Source organism: Myodes glareolus, chromosome 9, assembly GCF_982192425.1.
Source record: "Myodes glareolus chromosome 9, mMyoGla1.1, whole genome shotgun sequence".
Classification (NCBI taxonomy): domain Eukaryota; kingdom Metazoa; phylum Chordata; class Mammalia; order Rodentia; family Cricetidae; genus Myodes; species Myodes glareolus.
The window spans coordinates 92966514-92986957 of record NC_142034.1 but is presented as its reverse complement, the minus strand read 5'-3'; the positions used below and the strand labels follow the sequence as shown (position 1 = coordinate 92986957).

At 48.8% G+C, this 20444-nt stretch overlaps 1 protein-coding gene across 1 annotated transcript in view; it reads right to left on the bottom strand.

The window, feature by feature from the left end:
- The window catches only part of Nsg2 (neuronal vesicle trafficking associated 2), a 59230-nt gene extending 39864 nt beyond the window's left edge, over nt 1–19366 (bottom strand). Inside the window, exons 1-3 of the mRNA XM_048436055.3 lie at nt 19188–19366; nt 18160–18310; nt 3226–3309 (exon numbers count right to left, since the gene is read on the bottom strand). Coding sequence (XP_048292012.3) covers nt 3226–3309; nt 18160–18288 — 213 coding nt within the window. The 5' untranslated portion in view covers nt 18289–18310; nt 19188–19366. The remainder of the gene's footprint in view (nt 1–3225; nt 3310–18159; nt 18311–19187) is intronic.
- Between the last annotated feature and the right edge of the window lie 1078 nt (nt 19367–20444).

The window sequence follows — 20444 nt, the reverse complement described above, 5'->3', positions numbered from 1 at the left end:
AATGCCCTTTGCACCAGAGCCTTCCATAGCAACAGTGCCATCCTTAGCACCAGCACTACTGAAGGTGATTAGAACCCTCCTTGGCACCAGCACACCCACAGCACCCGTCTCTTCCTCAAGATCACTATTTCCCTTAGCACCAAGACTTCCCGTAGTAGCAGGGCCTTCCAAGGTACTGCCGCTTCCACAGTACCAGAGTCTTCCATAGCAGGAGAACCTTCACCAGCACTCATATCTCCATAATACCATATTCTCCGTGACATCAGGGCCTTGAACATCACAGCGCCCTCCTTGTCATCTTCGTCTCATAGCCCAGGACCCTCTCCACCACCAGGACCTTGCTCTACAGCTCCAGTCCTTCCAGAGTGTAACTGCCTGCTGCGTCACCAGCGCCTCCCAGGGCAGCACCGCACTTCCCTGTGGAGCCCGGCCCTGTGTGCATTGAATGCCTCTATGTCACCAGCACCTTCACGATGCTAGAGCCACCCAGAACACCACGTCTGTGACGCCCATTCTCCGATGCACCATAAACTTCCACAGCACCAGCTCCTCCATAGTTCCAGTTCATCCACACACCAGACAACACCAGAACGTTCTAGAACATCCTTTTACATTCTGCAGCAAAGGCAGTTTAGCAGCATCCCCAGGTCCCAGGGTGCAGGAAGGAAGGATTTGCTCCCATTAGCCGGTGGACACTCTGCTTCCATGGGGGTGGGCAGCACCAAGTTCTCTAAGGCTACCTGCAATGCTGCACCCCCAACTCTGCTTCTCTAGCTGAAGTCTCCACCCATAACTCCGGGGACACCTAAGGATGCAAGGCTACCTCCTCCACCCACCATGACTCTAGGCTCAGAACATCTTCCCAGCCTCTTGCCTGCTTGGAAGGTACCCCTTGAGTCCAGCCAGAGGAGCCAAACCTCCATTCCCAGGCAAAAATGAGTCTCACGAGTCTGCTCCCACAGCAGCCTTGCTGGATCCCTGAGTCCCAGTGAGCTTACTCATGGAAGACCCTCAGACTCTTCTTAATTACCACACAGCCTCCTCACCCTCCTCCCGCACCACCCTCCAGCCAGCAGATGCAGCCTCTGCAAAGCCCAGAGGAAGCTCTCTGAAGAAAGATGAAAACCAGGCTAATTAACACTTCAAGCTTTACATAAGCAAATGAGAATTTGCTTCACCCCCTCCCCTTTGGTTCCGAAAAGCCAGGGCTTGTCCCCACCTACACTTGACAGAGCTCAGGAGAGGCTGCTAGGGAACCACAAGCCTCCTGTGACCCACCAGGTCCATCTGGGCCAAACTGTGTGAGGGGCCTTCCGCACACCGGGACCCCGGCAGAGCCACCCTTGTTCATTCTCTTACCTGACTCATTCTTGCTCTATCTGGCAGCAATGAACTGCAGGCAATATGGCAGGACAGAAAGGCCAGACAGGCCTAGCTCTGACGCTGGCTTTGACAATGGTAGTGGGACCAGCAGATTTAATCATTCCCTGAGCCACAGTTCCCTTTAGATTAATGGAGGTGGGGTTATACCAGTCTTCCCCCCTCTTTCTGTCTGTCTGTCTGTCTCTGTCTCTGTCTGTCTTGTCTCTCTGTCCCTCTTTCTCTGTGTGTGCATACCAAGGCAAACGTGTGCAGTCAGGGGACAGACAACTCTATGTAGTTCTCTCTCTCTCCTTTATGTGGGTTCTAAGAGACAAACTTAAGTCTCCATGCTTGTCACCTGCTGAGCCATCTTGCCAGCCTGAAAAAGTAAACCTTGAGAAATTTGTGAAATAGTCTATTATAGAGATATGGTTTTATTTATAAAATCAAGAGGAAGAAAGAAGGTCTAACCTTGTCTAATATTTTGATTCACATATAGCTCTTCTATAAGCATTCATATGTGTGACTCCGGGCATTTTGTTGTGAGCTCTGCTGCCAGAACAAGTCAGCTTTGCCCCAAGGCCAGATATGTCCATATCAGCACCACAATATGCTTTCCCCTCAGCTTTCCCCTCAGCCCTCTGTGCCCATTCCTGCAGGCAGCCATGCACAGCAGGAGCCAGTCCCACGCTCACTAGGTACGCACGGCACAGCGGAAGCTAAGGTGACGGTAAGTGAACAGTCCCCGCCTTCGCAAGGGAGCTGGCCTCCAGGCTCACACCCGCAGTCACTCAGAGAGAGATTTAGTGTAAAGTGAGATTGTCAAAGGCAGAGAGGAGCCCACTCCAGCCCCCAGACATCCGAGGGCGGTGCTCACTTTCAGTTTTTGGCTCTGCTTTCTTCACTATCCGTTTAGTAACCTTGTTGATTTTCACTTGGACAGTTATAGTGACAGTCTCCCATTTAAAGTCTTGCTACCACACGTCATTATGTGAAAGATGATACAATTTTTCTAAAACCCAAATTCAGCCACATCTCTCCTCTACTGATAGTCCTTCAGAGCTTCCTATAGCTTTCCCCATACAACCCAAGTTTCACCCACATGGCCCACAAGACTTGAGACTGCGTCTTACCCACACCTGATTTATCTGTTTCCCCCTTACTCCTTCCTAAAGCACAGCCTCATTGCCTTTGTTCCTGTTGGTGCTAATGTTCCTACAGTCTCGGTGCCTTGGCACAAGCTATTCTCTCTTGGTCCCCAGCACCCTTATTCCTGCTGCATTCTGGGCTTCCCTTCCTGTCAGTTCCCAAGCAACTCCCCAGGTGCTAACCTTAGCTTCTCCTTTCATCTGTACACAGCATGCATTGCTGCTCTGCCCACTCCTAGTGACTCTACCCCCTCTGCATACAGCATGCATTGCTGCTGCTCTGTCCACTCCTAGTGACTCTACCTTCCCCCCCCCCAAAAAAAAAACAAAACCAAAAACACCAACCCACTGCTTTGTATCTGTCAGCTTCTCTTTCCCGGTTTTCTGTGCGCTATGGTCAAAGCGTCTGACTAAAATTTGCCTTTCTTCATATGTTCCTGACACATCTCCTGAGGACTGTAAAGAAAATGCAGGAGGAAGCGGGCAAGGGAAAAAATGAGAGGCTGTAGAGAGCCTTTATCAGTTATCAAATCTGTTGAAACTCCAGAACCTGGGATGAACTCCTGTTCTGTGATGAACCTCAGTGGCAGAGCCCACGTGACTTCCAGAGTCCCTCCTGAAATAGCCTGTACTGCTTCCCTTCTCCCCACTGCCCCTGGGCCACCAGCAAAGCCCCTCCTTTCCTCCCTTCTTGTTGCCCTGCCAAGGAACTTACCGTAAATTCAGCGATCTTCGGCACCCGGAACTTCCCTTTGTTCCTCTGCTCCGGCTGGTACTCTGTTCTTGTCTTCACGATCACCTGCAACGTTGGACCAATGTTAGCACAGAGACAAGCGCTTCCCCTTCCCTTTCCTCTGGCCACCAGGACTTGCTCTCCATCTCACAGACATCGGTAATGATGAGTCCCCTTCCCAACACACGAGAAAACATACAAATGACCCCCATTCCAGCAAGCATGGTGACCATGTTGATTATACCTCTCCAGATGTTTGTGCATTATGGGTATTCCTGTCCATAGAAATGCATAGCCCACTTTGACAAAAGGGAAATCATTGATCATGGGTTTATAGGCCACTTTACCAGGTAATTCATGTTCTTTTCCGGTTTTCCGCTTTCTGATGTAAACAAGTGTGTGTGTGTGTGTGTGTGTGTGTGTGTGTGTATTAGGGGTGTAACTCAGAGTCAAACGTCTGCTCAGCAAGTGCTCTACCACTGAGTTAGGCTCTCAACCTTTCATTTTGCCCTTTCCTCTTTTCTGTATTGACTAAACGTGTTCTTTGACGATTTCCATCACTGACTGCAGCACATTCTGCCCAGTCTCCCTCCTCCCACCCTGCCATACCTCACTCTTCCCGGCAGGTCTCTTTTCCGCATTCATGTCTTTTTGTTTTGTTACCCACTTACTTTAGCCAGGACCATTTGTGTGCCCATGGGCTCGGGACTGGCCCTTGGATTCTGGAGAGTTCACTGTTTGATCCACAACTGAAGAGAATCTCCATTCCCAGAATTCACTGGTTCAATCAGTGGAACTATCCACCAATAGTTCAACAGGGAAGAGTAGGGCCTCTGAGATCCTCCTGGGTCCAGGACTGGCTGTTGGCAGACCCAGTGCAGTTGGCCACAGCTGCTATGCAATTGTGTTTGGAATGGCTTTGCCGTGCCCTGATTATGGCATCTTCTTTTGATGCAGTATGTCTCATATATGTACACTGCATCTGATATTTAATTTTTTAAAATTATGTTCATTTAGGGAGGGCATGGGCACGCAGAGATGTTTGTGTGGAGGTCAGAGGACAACCAGGGGAGTCAGGGCTCTCCTCCCACTGACTGGGCTGAGTTCAGGTTTTGATGGCAGGTGCCTTTTCCTGCTGAGCCACCTTATTGGCCCTACAGTTGATTCTTTTTTAATTAAAAGTTATTACCTTTTTCAATCTTACCCAGAGACACCACATGTGCCTTATACTTTATCCTTCTAAATATGATACAAGATAGGAATTTCTTTGTTTGATAAATGAGGAAACTGTAGTTAGAAGGTTACTAACTTGCCTAAGGCCCCAAGGACACTGCCCACTAACAATGCTGCCATTCACACCAGGGCTCAGCTGACTCTAAAGTTGTCTGCCGCTGATCTTCCGTTGGCAAGTGTTTAGGCCATTTCCACAGTCTGGGTTATAGAAACAAGTTATGATTAATAACCTATTGGTTAACCCTCCGCACACATTCTTAGTTGTAATATAATTTGGGGATTAGCACAAGGGAAAGGGAAGGCATTTGCTCAGCCCACTGCATCGTCTCCTTTCACTGAAATCTATTTCGGCGGCATATTTTACCGAGGTGTGCGGCCACCTCACATGGTGTTTATGGACCTCCACCCCACTCTGTGGGCTGAGAAGAAAATAAGAAAAGAAACCCGACAAATAGTTTGCAGTTATTGCCAAGTATTAAGGCGCTGTGGACAACACAGAAACTACTGACCGAGCTGTGAGATCCCACCTGAAGCTATAGACCCCGGCCATTCCACAGTTTTTTATGTGTTCCCTGTCTCATGCTAAACAGAGTACCTGGTACTGCCACGGGGGACTGTTTCCACTCCACAACACACTGAGCTTCTTGTTGCTCCTGATAGCAGCCTGAGCCAGGTATCTTCGCAGGTAGGGCTTTCCTGTCCTGCCCGGGGTGGGTAGGGTGGGGTTGGGGAATGCTGGTTCTGTTCTCTTTACACGTTCCTTTCACAGACTGCTTCACAGAGACCCTTTCAGGAGTGAACAACGTCACACAACTGTGGAGAAGGGGAAAAGACCAACGAGGGGCCTTGACAAGAGACCCTAACATGCTGGGACAGGGCCATGCAGCTAGGAACCCGAGGGCAAGCCAGAACTGACAGCCAATGAAAAAATTAGAATTTCAGTCCTGCAACCACAGGGAAGGAAATTCATTCAACAGCTCAAGTGAGCTTGGATGAGGATCTAGGGATAGATGGGAATGCAGGCCAACTACACCTGACGATGCTAAGACTGACAAGCTCACAAAAACTGGTAGATGAGAAATTTGCATTGGCTCAAGATAGCAGCGGGAAACTAGTTTGCTTTCTCACATGCCTGGGCCCACTCCTCACCTCTTAGTGAAGTCCCATCCCTTCCACAGCCATGGCCAACAGCCTCCACTTGAGCCCCTTTCCCTCAGATGCCAAATGTGAAGGAGCATTTACTCTGAGTCTTCTTGCTGCCTCTCTGTTGTGTGGACACCCTGCCCAGAACCCCCGAAAGAGCTTAAGACCTTCTTCGTCATTTGGTGTAAATGAGAAAGGACCTATATTCCTGCCGTGTTGAGCACTTAGAGGTTGCTTCTCTAGTGTCTCTTTCCTTTTCCTTATCTTTTCCTGAGTCACAAGCTCCCTGGGGTCCCTTCAGGGGCTCACTCACCCCCGCCCCACTTGTGATCTGGTGGGATCCTCTCCTTCCTTCATGACCACAGTGGTATCTAGTTAGACAAAGGTAACTGGGAAACACTGTCCGACATCAGCATGTCTCAGTTCGGATGCATTAGACACAAGGCTACACTTGAGGGAAGAAGCCCCTGGTTCCCATGGGTTCCCTGAAGTGGCGTTTCCCCTTGCACGATGTAGTAGGGACTTAAGCGCTGAGGTAGCAACTGCTGCTACTCCAAGAACAACCAGGGGGCGAACGAGGGTGGCCCATGAGCATGGCAACACCACAAGCCCATGGCATATCCCACAGATATTATGTTAAACACAAGAAATCGGATCCCAGCAGGCCTTTTAGACACCATGGATTTCATTGATGTCTTCAAGTAAGTGTGGAGCTAACATGGAATGAACTCGACTACTACAGAAGGCATTTGTTTTAAATATGCACACATCTCCCTTGGCGGTGCTGAGGGGGGCAGTGTTGGGGCCAGAGCCCTGCCATCTGCATCTTGTTCTGCTCTGAAAGCTGATGAAGTGCTCTAGATGCCCTGGATAATTTTTCGAATGAAAAAAAATTATTTTATATTGGCTTCAGGGACCTGCTAAGGGATGGTCAGGTGCCTCTGCTTGGTATGTGAACGCTCTCAGCTATTCCCTTCTTTTTAGAAAGGCCACATGTTCTCCAACATGGTCCCCACAGTTGATCTTCTTGGAGCCCCAAGACTGTTTCAAGCAGATAGGCTCTTCTACCTGGAGTAAGTAGCCAGCGTACAGTCCTTCTGAGCTTGGAGCTCTCCGGTGTACCATGGCTCCACTTAGAATCCACCACCTCTGGTATCATCCTGGTACCACTCTGGTGTATCACTTAGGATCTATCAGTTTCCATGGTCAATGGAAACTAATTTGGAAGCTTGCATTTGGGTCTTTCCCAGGATAGATAACTCCGCTGCCTGGACCCAAGGCCAGAGTCAAGAGCCTGAAGAAAGGATGCCACAGAGTACCGAGCTATTCAGTCAGGCCATGTGGGATGCTACACGGGTTGTATGCACACTTGGCTTAGGATATCTTCCTACCAGACCTGGAAGGAGTCCTATTAAGCACCACAGGCTTGCTGTCTCCCTTCTCCTTGAGAATTTCTGCTCCCTCATTCTATTCTGATCAGCCATCCTTGGCTTTCAGCCTCTAGCCTCTCCCTTTCCTTCCAGGCTCTTCATTCTATGGTGTCACTGGGACTTTACAGAGCAAGTTCTTTGCCACTCTCGGTCCTTGCATGTGCCCAGGCCTGTGTGTTCCCGCTTGCGCCATCATGCCAAGTGCATCTTTCGTTCTCATGACTTTCAGTGGACATCTCTACCCAGCTCATGGAGACTCAGCCTACCTGAAGCTCTTGGATCTATTCACCCACATTTGCCATGGTCACACTCAAGCTGCAGGGCTCTGCCTAACCCCTCTCCTCTATCCTTTACCCTCATGCCTATAGAATCTGGGCCTGAAAATAACATCATTCACACTGTGCTGGTCAGTTTTATGTCAATTCGACACAAGCTAGAGTCATTCGGGAAGAGGGAACTTAACTGAGAAAATGCTCCCACCAGATTGGCCTGTGGTGGCATTTTCTTGATTAATAATTGATGCGTGAGGGTTCAGCTGACTGTGGATGGTGCCACCCTGAAGCGTGTGGTCCTGGTGCTATAAGAAAAGAGGCTGAGCAAGCCATGAAGAGCAGGCCAGGAGTCAGCACTTCTCTCCGGCTTCTGCAGCAGTTCCTATCTTGAGTTCCTGCCCTAAATCCCCTGGATAATGGACTACAGCTGTAAGACGCATTGAACCCTCTGCTGCCCAAGTTGCTTTGGTCACGGTGTTTCATCCCAGCAATGGAAACTTCAACCAAGTCGATACCGTTGTTTAGTTCGGATCAAATGCAGGACTCTTGTTCCTCCTGTTTCCAAATCCACTCCATCAAGTCATTGGTCCCAGCTGCTATCTGTCCAAAACATTCTCAGATGAACACATTCATCTAGCGATACTTCCTTTACCTCTCCTCAGTTTGGCTCTAGACATGTTTCTTGCTTCCATTCCGGCCTCCCTAGACTCAAAGAAACCATCTTTCTAATGGAGGGCGGAGCATACACCAGCAAAGAGACCCAGGAGGCTGACACCTGGTAGAACCACACAGGCATCTTGGAGTGGCCAGAGAACAGGGTCACAGGGGGAGTGATAGAGATGAAGTTGGAGGGGCAGGCAGAGGCTGAAAAGGTCTCTCTAAACACCATGGAGAGATGGCCCTAAGGGCACAAGGAGCTGAAGGAAGGTTAACAACAAGGTAGCCTCCCTAGGTGTTCAGTGCTGGAAGTGAGCCGACCACTGGGAGGAAGCTGCGGTGGGGGCAGAACTGGAAGCCCCGCCTATGAAGTTACAGGATTCGGGCTGCTATCAGGAGTATCAGAAAGAGCCTCAGTGCGGAGTAGAGCCAGAAACAATTCCCTCTCTCTTGGAAGGGGAGGGTGGCGTGGAAGGAGGGAGGGGGAGAAAGAAAGAGAGATTTCACAAAGAATGCAAAGAAACGGCCGCGGCATCATCGTGGATAACTGCCTCCCAGCCCCCAGTTAAAACAGAGCAAGACAGGGCCCTGGGTGTCTTAACTTGATTTGTGAAAGAAATGGGCTAGAGGTGGGGGTGGAGAGGAATGAAAAAAACTGTCCTAGCCCGTTCATTATTAAAAGGTTTACAGCCATTTAACAAACGAGGCTCCAGGGTTTTAAATATTGTGGGTATAGACAAAGTCACTTTGTTTTTTTCTCCTGCTTACACACTGGTCCCCCATTGTCCTTTCAAGCTGCTAATATGAACATAATTTAATATAACCGGCACTGGGAAAATGGGATAAATTATTCATTCCCAAAGGATGCCCTTTCCCCCCACCAGTTTCTATCCCTCACCCCTACTTCGCTGGCAAGGCTAGATCACAGACGGTGGTTCAGATGGCTCAAAGTGCAGATCATAAAAATTTAAACTAATACTTCCCCGAATTATCAATAATGAAGAGGTTCCCACACGGAGAGTCCCCAGGATTGGCAGGAACAATAAATGAAAGCGCAGAAGCGCAGACAAGGAGCAAAATTGTGTTTTTATGAGTCGGACTTGCAGAAGCCAAAAATAGACCTTCATCGTAGTCACAGCTCATCCCTGCAGCAGGACGAAGGCTGACACGGCCACATCAGGTGTTCTCCATGCTGGGGATGCACTGAGGAGGGCTGCTTTAGCTTCCTTCCTTCCTTCCTTTTCTTTCTTTCCTTTATCTTTTTTTTTTTTTGCTTTGTTTCGATTTGTTTTTTGAGACAGGGTTTCTCTGTGTAGCCCTGGCTGTCCTGGAACTCGCTCTGTAGACCAGGCTGGCCTCGACCTCACAGATCCTCCTGCCTCTGCCTCCCAAGTGCTGGGATTAAAGGCATGTGCCACCACTGCCCAGCTGCTGCTTTAATTTTCATCTTCTCTTCCAGTCTTCATGTCTCCTCCTTAAAGTAATCGCTAACCTCCCTATTTTCCAGTTGTAGAATTTTAGCTTCGGTGATGTTAGTCACTGTGTCCAGATCCGTGAGTGGGAACTGGTGGAGCCAGTGGGCAGACAGCGGCATCAAGTGCTTCCCTTCCAACCATCACCTACAGGGTTTCTCTGCAGCCCTGGCTGTCCTGGAACAAGCTCTGTAGACCAGGCTGGCCTCGAACTCAGAGAGATCCTCCGGTCTCTGCCTCCTGAGTGCTGGGATTAAAGGCGTGTGCACCACTGTTGGTCACCATCACCTTTGGGAGGTAGTGCCAGGTGCTTGGCACCTTGCCGTCATGAGCTTCAACCATCTAGTGACCTCTGGTGTGGTCACGAGCATCCACACTTGACAGGAGACACTGAGGCCCAGGGAGAACTGTGATCTCAATCCTCACCTAGCTGCTAGGAGGCAGTGCTGATCAGTGACCTCACACATTCTGGTCCTGAGGTTCCTCGTGCTGCCAGGGCCCCACAAACCTGCTACCAGAGGTAAGGGCAGAGGTAGGGAGGCTGGAAGAGGGCCAGGTGGGGCTGAGTCCTCACTCAGATCTTCCATTTGTCTGCTCCTCACCTCACACGTTCTCCTTGGATTAGATTTCCCAGGGGATCCTGAAAGCTGAGGTGGGTGGAGAGCGCAGGTCAGACGCCAGTGCTGGGAGAGCTAGTGGCGGTCTATAGGGCCCCCGCCGATTTCACATTGGGAGACCGGAGCCGAGAGAAGGCAGACATTTGGCACACATCACACAGTGAGACGAGTCAAAAGCAGAAGGCTAATATGAAGCTGCCACACAGGTCTGGGCTCTTTCCAGGGCTCTTTTCTTTGCCAGGCTTTTGCTTTCTTAGAGACAAAATATAAAGCAAGTGTGGCCAGCATGGTTGGAACTCAGCTCCCAGCTTAACAATCCTCTGCAGGGGCTCACGAGGGGAGGAGAGCAAGTCAGCTCGCCCGCGCTTTTCACCTTTGGTGAAATGGGAGCGACGTTTTAAAACGCAAGTTACAAAACTGAAAATCACGGACTTAAGTCTTTAAATGGCCCCCATTCTCGTTATCAAGCATTTAGCGATCGAGACACACACATACCGTTTGTCCTCCAAGACCATGCGGGTTGTCAGAAATGACAAGATTTTAATCTCTTATGGCTAAATAATATTCCATTATGTATATTTTATGCTATAATGTATACATGTGTCAAAACATCACATTTTGGGGGCCGGAAAGACTGCTCGGTGTCTAAGAGCACCCATTGCTTCTGCAGAGGACCAGAGTTCATCCCCAGCCCCCATGTCAAGTGGTTCATGATGTCTGTAACTCCAACCCCAGGGGTTCTAGTGCTTTCTTCTGGCCTTGGAGAGCATGGCATTCATGTATGCACTCCCCAAGCCGAATATAAAAATCACATTTTTTTTGCTTCAAAAATATGTACTGAAAGTGCCAATAAAACAAACAAAAAAGAGACTAGAATTTATGCATATTGTTTTTATATGTGAGACCACATTAGAATATGTTCTCATGGAGCAAGCCACAAACTGTCTCTTGCCCCCTAAGGGTCTCTGCCTCATTCTCATTATAGTGGTTCAGTGTTTCCCAGTTTACACCAGCGTTGACTTAACCAGCCCTTTCTCCTCAACAGCCCAAATCATTCCCATTTTTTGGTAATATCTATAGGGCATTGTATAACTGAAGAAATTATGCTCATAGGATACATTCTTACCAATAAGAAGCACAAAAGCCAGGTGATGTCGACAGTTTAACTTTATAAATAATGTCATATATCTCTTGAAAGGCTTCATTAAGTTCTGCAGCCAGCAAGAATGTACTAGGAGCAGGAGGAAAGAATCTAACAGGAGAGGGTAGGGAGATAGAGAACACATATGACCTAAAAGCAGAGGGGAGGCTGGGGCTGGAGAGGTGACTCAGAGGTTAAGAACACTGGCTGCTATTCAAGAGGACTGGGGTTAGCTGGGCAGTGGTGGCGCACACCTTTAACCCCAACACTCAGGAGGCAGAGGCAGGCGGATTTCAGTGAGTTTGGTGTCGGTCTGGTCTACAGAGTGAGTTCCAGAACAACCAGAGCTACACAGAGAAACACTGTTTCGAAAAAAACAAAACAAAGCAAAATCAAAACCAAGCCAAACAAAAAGAAATCCTGTTTTGAAAGACCAAACAAACAAATAAACAGAGGACTAGGTCTTGATATTCTAGCACCTACATGGAGGCTCACAACTGTCTAAAACTCCAGTCTCAGGAGACCTGACACCCTCTTCTGGTCTCCATAGGCACCAGGCAGACTATGGTGCACAGAAATACAAGCAGGCAAAATACACACACACACACACACACACACACACACACACACACACACAAAAGAAAAAAAAGCAGAAGAGAGGAGAGCATAGAGGGAAGAAAGGAGTTAGCAGAGGAGGGGGCAGGCTTGGGGAGGACAGTAGAGAACAAAGAAGAACAAAATATGAGGACATGTTTGTACTAAAGTGTCGCAGTGAGACCTATCCCTCTATCTGCTAACTTAAAAAGAAAGGGAAAAAATTACTCAATTTAACATTCAAAAAAGCACATACTGAGGTTGTTTTTCCAAAACTTACCAACATGAGCATCATCGATATTTTTTGTTGTTGTTGTTATTGAAAGTTGCTTTGTTTTTAAATTACAGAGACTTTGTACTCAGGGTAAAGTAAACCTTTTTTTTTTCCTTCTTAACCTATTCACAGGCACTTCCTGAGCCTCATCCAGCATGGGGGCTCTCAGAAACCCCTGGGAGACTCTCTGTCTAGCAGGGTGGTGGGGGGTGGAGTTGCTCCCCTCACCCCTCCCGAACAGACAGCACCCCCCCCCCCCCCGCCTGGGTCCTTCCACCTGTCCTAGCTCTCCCAGCCCTCACCCTTGAAGCCCACCATGCTCTTTTACAGTTTGCCACACGTTTTCTACCTTAGGTGACATTCTGAGTGTCCAGGGAAAGAAAGGAAACCGGGTCAATGAGCCCTCTCTGTGTCGAGCCTGAGCGAGGCCTTGGATACTTTTTACATTTTTTTCCTCTGATGGTAAGCTGTTAGGTAGACACTGGGCCCATCTTCCAGCTCCGACAACAATGAAGCCCTGAGTGACTGAAGGACCTGCACGAAGCCTCCCGGAAGGCAAGCAGCTTGGCAAAGATCTGAACCCACACGTGCTCTACCATCAATATCATTCTTCACAAACTGTGAAGTGTGGCAGGTGACAATGACTGATCTCAAAATCTTTCCGTTCCTCTCCTCTAAAGACATGTAAGCCACCCATGCCCAAGACTCACAAAGACTTAATTAGCAGAAAGGAACTGGGCGTGGTTGGAGCCTGGCAGCTAGCTCAGCAAGCACGTGATGGACTGGAGGCTTTGCTGAGGCAGGCATGTCTGTCTGTGGCCTGCTGTCTGCAGCCCTGCCATGCACCTGCTGGCATCTCCAGGATCGCTGTGTGCAGAGTTCAGCTGCAGTTTTCTTTGGGTGAGACAGTCGGTCTAGTCTCTGACCCCACTTCTGCATTTGCAACATGGGAGTCCTGGGTAGAAACCTCACAGAGTTTCCCAGGGTACCTGTTTGTGGTGACAAGGCCCCAGAGGAGAACTTGGTATCCCAACTGTCTTAGCCACCTTTCTACTGCTGTGAAGAGACAGCATGGCTGAGGCAACTTAGAGAAGAGAGAGTTTGCTGGGGTTTACAGGTTCAGAGGGTGAGTCCATGACTGTTATGTTGGGGAGCATGGCAGCAGGTAGGCAGGGATGGTGCCGGAGCAGTAGTTGAGAGCTTACACTTCATAAGACAGGGAGAAACAGAGAGAGGGAGACACACACAGAGAGAGAGCTAATTGGGAAGAGCATGGGTTTTTAAAACTTACAAGCCTAGCCCCCAGTGACACACCTCCTCCAACAAGGCCACACCTCCTAATCCTTCCTAAACATTTCCACAACTGGGAGCCGAGAATTCAAATATATGAGCCTATGGGGGCCATTCTTTTCCCCATAACCCAAAGGACACTTGCCTGCTTGGCTCTGAGTCTATTTCCCCACACATCTGGTGAAGAGATGAAAGTCATTTTTAAACACAGAAGAGGGAGGTTTATTAAAAAGTTCCTTCTTCCTGCTATGTGGCAAGACTAAAGCTGTTCATGCAGAGCCAGTGACCTCGGGCTAAGTGACCAAATGCAAAAGAGCCAGAATAAGTTCTCCACAAGCCACGGCGGCACCGGGTCTTGGTGAGAATCCACCCAGCTCCTATTGCCATGGTGTCAGTGCCCACAGCACCGCTGCCTCACGCCCCAGCTGCGGTGTCGAGTCAGGCTCCTGCTTCTGCTCTTTCCCCTGTACCTTCAGGGAGCCTGGCCACCTTGACTGGGGTTAGCTGTTCCAATGCTCCCTAGAAGAATGAATGGAAGTGAAGAGAAAATTTCTTAGGGACCATTGTGGGGCTGACCCTGTCCATCGTCTGTGGGTGGCCCACAGCCTCCAGCATAAACATCATAGAATGGAACTCCAGATCCCATTGCCTTCCTGAATTAAACCCTTTCCTTAGGCTGGGGCCTACCTGGTGCTCACCTTCTCATTCTCACCTCCTGTCTCCCCATCTCTTAGCATCTCCCACCAAACTCCTTCTCGGCTTATCATGGCCGTGTATGCTCAGCTAAGCGCAGGATTTTCTGGGTGAGTGAATGGATGGAAGAATTGGTACCTTTTAGTATGATTGTTAGAACTACAGCTGAACTTGATGGTGGTCAAGGAAGGTCTCCAAGGGGTGTTCTGTTGGAACGTGGCTAAGGAAGAGGAACACTGTCCTATCAAACTAGCGCAGCTAAGGAGAATATGTTGAGGGAAGAACAGAGCCAGCATCTTTGAGACATGGAAATTTGCAGGAGAGAGTTGGGATTCCAGGACACTAGGCCTTCAATCCTGTGATCTACTCCTTGTCTGTGATATTTAGATATGCTGCCTAGTCTTGGTTTCTGTGTGTGCGTTTTTTTGTTTTTATTTTTTGGGTTTTTTTTTGGCATTTGGGGAAGGATAATTCTTTAGGGCATCAGCTCTGACATTCTACTTCTTGTCTGTGACATTTCACTGCTCTAAATCTTGGTTTCCTCACTGGTGAGATGTGTACACTAATGTCTACCCCCGTGGAGCTTCTGGAAGATGAACTAAAATCACAGACAGGAGTGCCCTGTGTGATCCAGGGCATGGCTTCACCCAGGGCATGGCTTCACCCAGGGCATGGCTTCACCCAGGGCATGCCTTCAGACAGGCTTACTACTATGGTTTGAGTGTCTCCCCAAGGACCATGTGCTAGAACTGGGTCCTTGGGAGAGCTATGTTGAGTGATGTGGAACTTTCAAGAGGCGGGGTCTAGTGAAGGATAATGAGGTCACCGGGGGCACTGCCCTCAGAAGGAATTAGTGTGGTTCTTTTAGAACTCACTTCTCAGAGAACCAAGGAAGACGCTTGCCTCCTGTTTCACCGTATAATCGATCTCTTCCCTTTCCACACGCTCCCAGCATGATGTCCTAACCATGTCCTAGACCAGCCATGGCTGGCACTGTGCTTTCTGGGCCTCTAGTCTGGGAAACTGGGCTAGCTGTGGCTCTTTTCTTTATAAAGTGTCTAGCACCAGGCTTCTGCTATGTCAGCAGAAACCGACTAAGCAAGATTCCAGCATGGGTGAGGGAGGGGCTCATGGTGCCTCATCCCCAGCCAAGTGGGATTGGCAGTCGATGGCTGCTGGAAGAGGAGTCATTTTTCTTTGTGGGCGTGGCCACTAGTAGGTTCCCTGTGCCCACAGTGGATGGTCTTATACCTATGTTCATATGGGCAACATTAATTGGAATCTGAGCTTTTAAAAAAAAAATAAAAATGAAGAAAATGAGGGCATGAAGCTGGGAGGAAGTCATTTTGGAGAGATCTGGGGGGAGCTGGAATGGAAATGGGGGTGTATGATCAAAATACATTTCATACATACATAAAATTATTAAGGAACAATTAAAATATTTAGAAAATATAAATAAGGATTTGAATCCTCCTGAAAATGTTTCTTGCAGTTCACGATCGTAGCTGTCATTTAGAGAAACTGGCCTCTGGATCGGATTCTCCTTTAACACCATTTGTTCTGCTGTCAGGGGGGAAATCGTCTTTGCTTTTGTAAAGAGCATAAAATCTGCACTGGAGACCTAGCTTGATGGAAGAGCACTTGCCTAGCACGTGTGATACACTAGCTCTAACACGCTGCCCTGAAAACGGAAACAAATCGTAATAAAACCTAAGTGATCAGCACGGAAAACCACTAAGATAATTCCCAGCTCAGAGAAGACGCATGCCTAAGACACGGCTGATCCCTGTTGTGAGTTCCTGACTGAGTCAGAAACAGATCAAATCTGTGGACTCACAGACCGAGTTCATGTCTTGCTCCTGAAGTGGAAGGTTCTGGAACAACACTACCCAAGTTCTACATCTAGATGTTTCACCGTTCACCGACTTTTGCTTCGAGAAGGTACAGTTTCTTTAAACACTGGATCAAGAGAGATAGCTATTCCTTTACCAGGGTCTATTCACTAGTGAGAGACTGAAGCAAAAGTGTGTGGTGCGTGCGTGTGTGCATGTATGCGTGTGTGTGCAAGAGCATGCGTGTGCTTGGGAGAGTTCTTAGCATTCCATAAAACACTTGAACATGTTTATCCTCTTTTTCTATTCTTGGCTTTGTGCCACTTGGCATCTGAGGCCATATCTGATTTTGTTCTGACAGCCTGAGGTAGGAGCTTCCTCCTCTGTGGAGCAAGGAAGCTAACACCCACTTGGTAGAGAGTCAGTGAGGAGCCCCAGAGGGAGCATTCGGTATGCCTCTGCAGGGACTCCTGCATCTTTCAACACACAATATGAGAGAGCTGATTAGTCTGGCCTTGGAAGGACTCCCTGGTATGCCTGGACTGGTTGCTGGGTGGGAGGAAAGAACTCTCAGCAGGAGTTAGGAGAGTAAAGGGAGAGGGGGCAGACTATTCTCTAGATGGCCTGTAGCTGTGTGGAAGGTTGTGGGGAGGTGGCCTCCCACTATCCCTTGTCATTACCCACCTCTCAGACACATGCACGTGGCCACTAACTTGAAGAACCTCAAGACACGTGTCTTTTCCTCGCTAATCTGCACTGGGGCCTAGATGGGGTTTAGACATTCCCACCTGGGCTTTCTGTGCATCTGGAGCCTCCCAACCTCGGGCTTGTAATATGAGTTTGCAATCCCAGACTCCCAGGTTGTATTATGGGTCTGAAATCGAGTTTGCTCGACTTTGGCCGCCCACGGGGTCCTGTGGGGAGACAGCATTTAGGTTGATGGCTGGATCTCATCTCAGAGATTCTGTCAGAATTGCTTTGGTCGGGGGTGGGGGATGACCTCAATAACAGGAGTTTCTAAATAGCCTGGTGCTTCTGTCATGAAGCAAAAACTGAGTATGTCTGACATGCCTGAGGCGAGTACTCAGTGTGTCTCTTCACACTTCCTTAGCTGCCATGGCGTTCAAATCTCTTTTCAAAAGGCTTTATTAGTTTCTCAGGATAGCTCAAGACTCTAATTCCACCACCCACCCTGACACATTCTTCTATCAAAAACCTCTGGGCTTTCAAAACAAATGACTCAGCCCCAGCCAATCAGCTGGCTCTTCATCTCGGTTTAGTTCCTCTCCATTGATTGGATGGAGCCAAGTGGTTAAGACGCACAGTACCCTCCTGGAGATGCCAATGAGAAAAATCGAACAGATGGGACGATCCATTGTTCCGTCTCCAGCCTGGGGGCAGGATCATTTACCTGCAAACCTCTCATGATGGGCAATAGCTCACCCCCTAAAGCCTCTGCACTCTCGGGCAGACCTCACACGGGCAGTCCTAACACACGCTCTCCTACCTATGTCTGTGGGATGCCATCCCTTTGTCACCTCCGTTTCTTCCTTCAGGAGATGGGCCATCAGCCCGAGGCTGCTTCCCAGTCTCCTCTCCCCAGACATTCTCCTGCAGCCGCTCTGTCCCTGCGAGCTTCCCACACTCTGCACACTCGCTTCCATCGTTGCCTTAAATACTGTTTCCTCCCGGAACCTGAAAGACTTTACTCACCTTCAAGACTCTAATTTAGATATTCTCCACTGTAGCTTACCTATCCAGCCCTCCCTCTGCATCTCCCTGGCCCTCTCCACCCTTTGTGAGGCTTGGGACCAGCATTAACCATGATACACTGTGTTCATCTGAAGAAGGGTTTTGTAACTTCGTCTTTTTATAATCAATTCCTAGGACAGGGCCGTCCTTAGCAGGTGCAAGCTGCAAAACTGAATTCAAGTCTCTGCTTCCTATCTGTACCAATCAATATTTGGAACACCTCAAGAAAATTGAGACATGTTTTTTTTTTTCCTTCATCCCCATGTAGAAGCTTGTGTGTATTTATCTGCCGTGATAAAATCTTAACAAGAAAACATCAATTTGTTTGCCTGTATATGTAGATATGAACAAACACCGTAAATCCGCAGTAACACAGGAGCTCTCGCCCCTGGATAGAGCGTTTTCCAAGGATGGGAGCCTATTTGATGGCTGGGAGAATGAAAGTATTTGGGGGTAAAATCTCTTGCTGGTTGGGGTAAGCTGGGGGAGGGCAAGGGAAGGAAGATCACCTATTACCTTCTCGGGAGCAGCCAGCTGTAAATGATTAACCTCCAAGGGCGTGATGAGGGGGACCGTCTGGAAGCCATCCTCCACCGAAGGCGGCTTGGCCCCCTTCTCTCCAGGGTTGCCGTTCAGCTTCACCATACTTCTGCTTTTATTCCCAGACCTAAGGCGAGCAGCAGGATTCTGGTTACGGCAGGAATGTGAGGGGCTGACGACCGGCCACTACCGTTCCCCTCCAGCAGCATCCAATCTGGTGGTAACCGTCAACCTCTCACTAGATTTCCTGACATGATTCCCATTGTCCAAGGAAACTTCATTAACCAGCAGAGTGTGCCAACTGCCCACCGAGTTTACCAACCCTCAAATTAGGGAGCAGTCAAAAAAAAAAAAGAAGAAGAAAAAAACCCCCTCAGACCCTCATTTAAAAACAAAAAATACAAGCTTAGAGAAATAGCAAGACACTATGGCTAACACATCCCCAGAACCCCACTGGCAGCTTGTTCTCAGCACAAAAGGAAACTCCATTATTCTGGGTTCCCCTGCAGTAGGGTATACTTCACCTCACCACCCACACTGCTATTTTTGCCTTTTCTTCCTTGATTTCTAAAAACGTAATTAAATACATTCAGTATCTCTCGCAGTACCTTTTTTTTTTTACATAATATGTAGATTGTACATGAGATTTGGGTTTCTAAATCAGAAAGAGGCTGTGTTGAACCTGATCTTGTTATTCAGCCATTAAATACCTCCATTTCCTCAATAGCCAAGGGCTTTTTTTTTTTTTTCATGGAAAGTTAGCAGCCCCCATATTGCAAGATTGCCAACTAAATAAACAAATTGCATTTATTTCTCTCCGGCTCCCTTTTGAAGTCAAGCATTGCTTTCACCCCACCCTCCAAAGCCCAGCACAACTGAATCTCTCCTGTCAATCCTGCGGGTGGGACATAATTAGAGAGAACAGGGTTGTCCTGGGGATGACAGGGAGGTAAGCGCTGGGAGGAGGCTGGGGAGTGGTACAGCAAAAACAAATGCCTACTTACTGTGCCGCGCTGGTGGGGGTCAGAGCAGAGTCAAGCCAATATGTAGAGGAGGAGGACAAGCCCGAGTCCTCCCTCCACAGCCCGAGCTGCTGTCCCTGAGAAAGCAGCCCTCGCGTGTCTGGATCCGGAGCTTCTGAGAGCGAGGCGCCAGCGCTCAAAGATCTCGGCAGCTGCCAGCCTGCTCGCCTGCTCGCGCCTCCCACCGGGGACGGCTCCCACACCACCTGTCATCTGGCACCACCTGCTGTTTCTCATGCATGGCCACAACCCCTGCATAGGACAAACGGCTTTAAAAAGTGGAAGGGATTTTGGTTATGCCAGCAATAATCTGGCTTTTAAAAATTATACAGTTACGTAAAATGTGATTCTTGAATCTTTGGGGGAGGCTGGAAGGTTCTTTCTTTCTTTCTTCCTTCCTTCCTTCCTTCCTTCCTTCCTTCCTTTCTTTCTTTCTTTCTTCCTTCCTTTCTTCCTTTCTTTCTTAGGGGAAGGGCTCACCTTTTACTAAAGCTTCCCTAACAATATTATAAAACAGAATGGTTCGAAACACCTGCTCTGGGGTTAGAAGGTTAGAAGGGAAAGTAAAAAAAATTCCCACTTCCCATGCAGTAACACCTTTCTGGACTCTTTCAAGCTTCCGTCCTCATTTGCAAATGTGGCTTCTAGCAGTGACTTGGGAAAGGGGACAGCATGCAGTGTGGACACCCCAGCACACAAAGCTTGAAGCGCTGCACAGGCCGGAGCCGTTTGACTCACAGTTGCCCCAGGCTTGTCCAGGTCAGTTAAAGTCACAGAACTGGAAAAGACCAGGCCCAGGATTTGGATCCTGACTCCATATCTAGCACAAGATGACCCCCAGTCTGAAGACCAGCGTGAGAAGGAGTGAAGTGGCTGCACCAGTCCTACCAACACTGGCTCCGTGGTTCTTATACACTGTGCATGCTAAGCCCCTGCTTCCTCGTCTCTGGCTGCGAATAACGCTTTCACCGCAGAATGGCAGTGAATACGGGAAGAGAGTATGCCCACGGAAATGCCTTTGCCTTGTGAGCAGTGTTCTGAATGCCTTGTCCAGCCATAGGGATGGTCCATGTCCCAGTCGTGGCTCACGTCACTGTTGGCTGCTCGTCACCAGCTGCACTGCTGTTTGGGTGTCTCATGACCCATCCGTCCTGGATTGAGCACACTCCCCACTTTGATTTCCAAATACCTTGTTCTGTGCGCAAAAAGTCACCCTAGCTAGTTAAACGGCACGGGAAA